The sequence below is a fragment of the Bubalus kerabau genome, chromosome 6 (assembly GCF_029407905.1).
Source record: "Bubalus kerabau isolate K-KA32 ecotype Philippines breed swamp buffalo chromosome 6, PCC_UOA_SB_1v2, whole genome shotgun sequence".
Lineage (NCBI taxonomy): Eukaryota > Metazoa > Chordata > Mammalia > Artiodactyla > Bovidae > Bubalus > Bubalus kerabau.
In genome coordinates, this window is record NC_073629.1 from 86,516,356 (window position 1) to 86,523,448 (window position 7,093).

The 7,093-nt window shown below is 42.4% G+C and overlaps 1 protein-coding gene across 3 annotated transcripts in view; it reads left to right on the forward strand.

The window, feature by feature from the left end:
* LOC129655369 (cytochrome P450 2J2-like) overlaps positions 1–6,742 on the forward strand; it is a 31,040-nt gene extending 24,298 nt beyond the window's left edge. For all 3 annotated transcript variants that reach the window (XM_055585672.1, XM_055585673.1, XM_055585674.1), the window contains one exon: positions 3,459–6,742. In XM_055585672.1, the coding sequence (XP_055441647.1) occupies positions 3,459–3,637 (179 nt within the window). In that variant the 3' untranslated portion in view covers positions 3,638–6,742. The remainder of the gene's footprint in view (positions 1–3,458) is intronic.
* Positions 6,743–7,093: the final 351 nt, after the last annotated feature.

The window sequence follows — 7,093 nt, forward strand, 5'->3', positions numbered from 1 at the left end:
AGGCTCTTTATTTCTTCTTTGCTTTCTGCCATAAGGGTGGTGTCATCTGCATATCTGAGGTTATTGATATTTCTCCCAGCAATCTTGATTCCAGCTTGTGCTTCATCCAGCCCAGCGTTTCTCATGATGTACTCTGCATATAAATTAAATAAGCAGGGTGACAATATACAGCCTTGATGTACTCCTTTCCCTATGTGGAACCAGTCTGTTGTTCCATGTCTAGCTCCATGTCCAAATCATGTCTGTTTCTTCTTGATCTGCATACAAATTTCTCAGGAGGCAGGTCAGGTGGTCTGGAATTCCCATCTCTTGAAGAACTTTCCAGTTTGTTGTGATCCACACAACCAAAGGCTTTGGCATAGTCAATAAAGCAAAAGTAGATGTTTTTCTGGAACTCTTGCTTTTTTGATGATCCAATAGATGTTGGGAATTTGATCTCTGGTTCCTCGGCCTTTTCTAAAACCAGCTTGAACATCTGGAAGTTCACAGTTCACGTACTGTTGAAGCTGGGCTTGGACAATTTTGTGCACTACTTTACTAGCGTGTAAGATGAGTGCAATTGTGTGGTAGTTTGAGCATTCTTTGGCATTGCCTTTCTATGGGATTGGAATGAAAACTGACCGTTTCCAGTCCTATGGCCACTGCTGAGTTTTCCAAATTTGCTGACATATTGAGTGCAGAACTTTCACAGCATCATCTGTTAGGATTTGAAAGAGCTCAACAGGAATTTCATCACCTCCACTAGCTTTATTCATAGTAATGCTTCCTAAGACCTACTTGACTTTGCATTGCAGGATGTCTGGCTCTAGGTGTGTGATCATACCATTGCAGTTATCTGGGTTGTGAAGATCATTTTTGTACAGTTCTTCTGTGTATTCTTGCCACCTCTTCTTAATATCTTCTGCTTCTGTTAGGTCCATATCATTTCTGTCCTTTATTGTGCCCATCTTTGCATGAAAAGTTCCCTTGGTATCTCTAATTTTCTTGAAGAGATCTCTAGTCTTTCCCATTCTATTGTTTTCCTCTATTTCTTTGTATTGATCACTGAGGATGGCTTTCTTATCTCTCCTTGCTACTCTTTGGGATTCTGCATTCAAATGGGTATATCTTTCCTTTTCTCCTTTGCCTTTTGCTTCCCTTCTTTTCACAGCTATTTGTAAGGCCTCCTCAGACAACCATTTTGTCTTTTTCCATTTCTTTTTCTTGAGGATGGTCTTGATCCCTGCCTTCTGTATAATGTCATAAACCTCCATCTATAGTTCTTCAGGCACTCTATCAGATATAATACCTTGAATCTATTTGTCACTTGCACTGTATAATCTTAAGGGATTTGATTTAGGTCATACCTGAATGGTCAAGTGGTTTTCCCTACTTTCTTCAAGTTCAGTCTGAATTTGGCAATGAGGAGCTCATAATCTGAGCCACAGTCAGTTCCTGGTCTTGTTTTTGCTGACTGTATAGAGCTTCTCTATCTTTAGCTGCAAAGAATATAATCAATATGATTCTGGTGTTGACCATCTGGTGATGTCCATGTATAGAGTCTTCTCTTGTGTTGTTGGAAGAGGGTGTTTGCTATGACCAGTGCATTCTCTTGGTAAAACTCTATTAACCTTTGCCCTGCTTCATTCGGTACTCCAAGGCCAAATTTGCCTGTTATTCCAGGTGTTTCTTGACTTCCCACTTTTGCATTCTAGTCCCCTATAATGAAAAGGACATCTTTATTGGGTGTTAGTTCTAGAAGTTCCTGTAGGCCTTCATAAAACCATTCAACTTCAGCTTCTTCAGCATTACTGGTTGGGGCATAGACTTGGATTACTGTGATATTGAGTGGTTTGCCTTGGAAATGAACAGAGATCATTCTGTCATTTTTAAGATTGCATCCAAGTACTATATTTAGGACTCTTGTTGACTATGATGGCTACTCCATTTCTTCTAAGGGATTGCTGCCCACAGTAGTAGATGTAATGTTCATCTGAGTTAAATTCACCCATTTCAGTCCATTTTAGTTTGCTGATTCCTAAAATGTTTACATTTACTCTTGCCATCTCCTGTTTGACCACTTCTAATTTGCCTTGAATCGTGGACATAACATTCCAGGTTCCTATGCAATATTGCTCTTTACAGCATCGGACTTTACTTCTATCACCAGTCATATCCACAACTGGGTGTTGTTTTTGCTTTGACTCCATCTCTTCATTCTTTCTGGAGTTATTTCTCTACTTTTCTCCAGAAGCATATTGGGCACATACTTACCTGGGGAGTTCATCTTTCACTGTCCTATCTTTTTGCCTCTTCATAGTGTTTATGGGGTTCTCAAGGCAAGAATACTGAAGTGGTTTGCCATTCCCTTCTCCAGTGGACCACGTTTTGTCAGAACTCTCCACCATGACCTGTCTGTCTTGGGTGGCCCTACACAGCATGGCTCATAGTTTCATTGAGTTAGCAAGGCTGTGTTCCATGTGATCAGACTGGTTAGTTTTCTGATTGTGGTTTTCAATCTATCTGAAACTCTAGATTTCTCAACAACTGGATACAGGCAGAGTACAAAATAGAGGCATCCTGCATTAACCATTTTCCAAGAATATTTTATTACATGGGGAAACAAAAAGTAGCAAAAGTTGTGCTCAGAATAAACTTCAGAGGGTAATCCCACTGATGATATCCAGGAGAATCTTTACTGAGATAGTGAGGAAGATGTAAGATGTTAACAAGGGTTTTTTCTGGATTTGGGGATTAAAATATGTTTTAACATTTTTATACTTTTCACACTTTTTTTTTTCATTTTTGCCATGAACATATATTAATTAGGGAGAAAGTGAGCTATTAAAACAGCCACAAGAGAGATGATGATAAAGTCTATTGTGGGGTGTTGTTGCCCAAGTTGAGGAAGAAGGCATCGTGAAGAGGAGGGGCTGGGGGAAGCCTAGAGCAGGCAAACACAGGTAGGATGGGATGAGGTTGGCCCTGCATGGGGAGCCCTGGCAGGAAGATTCCCGGTCATGATGGGGGATACTTGACATAGGGCAAAGATGCCTCATACTTGGAAAACCTTGCTTTGACATTTACTTTCTTTTAACTTTCAACATATTTTTTGAAAATTGAGAGAAGTAAACACAGAGTTTTGCTTTTGTCCTTACCGTTTGCTAATGGATTTTTGTAAGACTTTTGGCTAGACCACATTTATAGGTCAACCTTGGCTGCTCACTTGTTTCATCCACAGCCTGCATCTTCACCATTGCTCGACCATCTGAGTCCTGAAGGCACTGGAGTGTATGATTGTGGAATGGCCTCACTGGGCTTAGGTTACCCCAGGTGGTCGTGATTAAATAAGCTGAGTGCGTAAAGGCTCAGGGCCAGTCAGGCCTGCCATTGGCTCAGGTTTTGCAAGATGTGGTGGAAGATTTCAGTCCTTGCTGGCACAAACCAACTGAGCAGGTACTCATATTTTTGTCTTTTAGGAAAGCGGATGTGCCTTGGAGAACAGTTGGCCAGAACTGAGTTGTTTATTTTCTTTACTTCACTTCTGCAAAAATTTACCTTCAAGCCTCCAGAGAATGAGAAGTTGAGCCTAAAGTACAGAGTGAGCTTGACCCTTGCCCCAGTCAGCCACCGGCTCTGTGCTGTTCCTCGGGGCTGAAGTTGCTGCGATCGGGGGAGTGAAGAAAAGCAGGAAGAATGAGCTTTCCCACACCCCCCAAGGCAGGGCATCTGCTCAGAAGTGAGGGAACAGCATCCAATGCCTCTAGGATATGTCACAGGAACTGGACTCAGAGGAAACTGGAACCAAACCCCAGCTTTGCCATCTCCAGTGGGGCCTTGAGTAAATGAGTTATGTTGTGAGTGATTTCGTTTTCATCCAGAATGTTTAAAGTGGACAATGACTCCATCTCTAAAGGAAAATCTACTATATAGATCAGAGGAAATAATGGACTTTAAGTGGCTTGGAAACCATAAAGCACATCATAAAAGTCATAGCTGTGATCTGCCTCCTCCCTACTTCCTTCCTTAGCTTGGTTTTGCTTCTTGTCTGTTGAGATGGCCTGGGTCAAAGAGGTGCCAAATGGTGGATAAGAGTTAGAAGTTGGGCCTGGGACAGCTATGGAGGTCAGCCAGAAAGGCACTCACACTTGGTAGCCCGGGGCAAACTTATCCTGCTTCTCCCTCAGACTGACCCCTGGGAAATAGCAGGGCAGGTGGATTCCTGATTTATAGGCAGGTTTCTATGGAGAAGGAGTTTCTCTGGTTTATCTAAGGAAACACTACCTTAGCCTTGGACACCAGAGCCAATAAGAATGTCACCACAATAACCAAGTATGGAACTCAGGTTCAGTTTAGTTCAGTTCAGTCGCTCAGTCATGTCCAACTCTTTGCGACCCCATGAATCGCAGCACGCCAGGCCTCCCTGTCCATCACCAACTCCCGGAGTTCACTCAGACTCATGTCCATCGAGTCAGTGATGCCATCCAGCCATCTCATCCTCTGTCGTCCCCTTCTCCTCCTGCCCTCAATCCCTCCCAGCATCAGAGTCTTTTCCAATGAGTCAGCTCTTTGCATGAGGTGGCCAAAGTACTGGAGTTTCAGCTTCAGCATCATTCCTTCCAAAGAAATCCCAGGACTGATCTCCTTTAGAATGGACTGGTTGGATCTCCCTGCAGTCCAAGGGACTCTCAAGAGTCTTCTCCAACACCACAGTTCAAAAGCATCAATTCTTCAGCACTCAGCTTTCTTCACAGGTTAGGGGGGAACAAATGTGGAAATAGTTTCTGTCATTACTGTGCCTCCTTACCTTAAATCCTCTCGTGCATTTACTCCCAGCCCCATGATTGGTGTTAACAACTTGATGGTTGTGATCTTTTAGTATATATTGCTTGTCAGCTTTTGATTGACAAGTATTCCCAGGCTAAACACAACTGATGAGCTCTGATAAAGTATAGTATAGAAGGAAACAGAAGTGCCATCATCCTGTTAGCCTTCCTGTGTGTGGTCACTGAGGGGCGAAAATGGTATCAATGGAAAGGCCAGGTGCCACTGAGAGTCCCTGGAGTTTGGATGCCAACCCCATGCAGACAAATATCAACACACCTATAAAATGGACTTATCCATATAGAAGGTTTTTTTTCTCAAGTGTTAGAATTTAAGAAATTTAAATATCTCAGAACAAAAAGGCACTTGAGGACATGGGCCTTTTCATCCCTGTTGCTTGGGATTTAGAGAAAAGCTAAATCATGGCACCATTAGAAAGGGAATCAGAAGTAGGAAGAGGAGGCAAGAGAGAGGGAGTGAGAGAGTCTGGCTGGAGCTAGCCTGAGCCTGTCAGAGTCAAGAGTAAGTGTGGGAGAAATGGTTGCGTGTCCTGAAGGGCAGGAAGATGGTATGTACTAGAGTAGAAAATAAGAACCCCAGCTGCCCACCAGAGTGCACTTTCTTTGTAACCTCTTGAAAAGTTTCATCTCTAGAAAACACCCTAAATGATATTTCTGAAATGAAACCAATTAAACCAGACCTTGAACTCCACTCCCAGAGTGGAGACCTTGTCATCCACCCTGTTTTTCTGCAGTCAGATCATCATCATAGGAGACTGAAAATTGGCCAAAATACTTTCTCTTATCTACTCAGTCTCCTCAACTGTTAAATGAACTCTGTTGAATCATCTCCAAGGTCCATTCATGCTCTGCTGTGCATTTTCCATGATTTACTAGAGTCATGTTTACTAGAGTCGGTAGGGCAGGCATTTACCTACTCCCTGTGGAATCAGTGGAAAACTCCTGGACACTCATCCTGCCCTAATAGATGCTGTGGGACCCAGACCCAAGTAGCATGTGATCACAATTAACCAGAAAGCTACAGGACACAGGGCTGGGAGTAGCTGAATTTCTGAACTTGCACAATGTCTCCTTTTTTCCTCAAAGCTCATATTTCGAGGGAAACCCTAAAATATGAATTCTCTACTGTAAAAGCATTACACAAGGATTTTGTTTTCTGTCCTTTTGTAACTCTCTTATTCCTCATCTATTTTGGAAGCTCCAGGTCATCGTTCCCTCTTCCTTTGTGTCTGTATCTGACGCATAGCATGCCAGCATAGGACGTGTTCTGTGACATTGTGGATGAGATGCAGATTTTACTGGAAAGCACCCAGGCTGTGAATATTCCCTTCACCCTCGTCCTCCCTTAGAGACACTGATATGCACAGACTGCTGTGTTATTTAAAGTCAGGTTGGAGGCTGGCCTTTTATAAGTAGATGAGGAGCAGGGCACTCAGGATATCCTGAGTTGTATAGAAACATATTCAGGTCAGGCATGACTGCAGGACATGCACCAAGGAGGGGGTCTAGCAGAGGAGCCACTTCCCACGCCCCTGTGTGTTTACAGACAGGAGGCAGGAGCTGGCAGATGCCTAAGAAACAAGGACAGTGTCCTAGGTGAGTTTCTATGTGTGACCTGAGAACCCCAGAGCCTCCATCCATGTCAAGCTCTTCTCCCTGTGATCTAACTCAAACTTGCTTATTGCTAAGCTACCAAGAAGGAAGGAGGCGGGCACTGAGGATGAGTGCCCAGGGACATTGGTCCGTGTCAGTCATCCCAAATTCCAATGTATTTTCTCTTCTTAGCAAGATGACACTACTATGTTGCCAATTCCCACCCCCTCCTTCTTGTAAGGGATTCAAGTCAATGCCTCCAGGAAGCCACTTATTGTTCATATTTAACGTATTTTGTTTAATATATTAAATATTCATATATAATCAATTAGATTTCAATTATATAGTATATAAACATTTTATTGTGAATAAATATAAATGTAATATATATATTAAATCAAGTAATAGTTTACTTTGCATATAATACCTTAAAGTATAGCTGTAGCCTTAAAAAAGTACAACTTGCCAATAATGAACCAGGAAGAAATAGAAATTATGAACATGCCAGTCACAAGCACTAAAATTGAAACTGTGATCTAATAACAAACAAAAACCCAGGGCCGGATGGCTTCACAGGCAAATTCTATCAAACGTTTAGAGAAGAGCTGACATATATCCTCCTCAAATTCTTCCAAAAACATTGCAGAGGGAGAAACACTCCCAAACTCATTCTATTA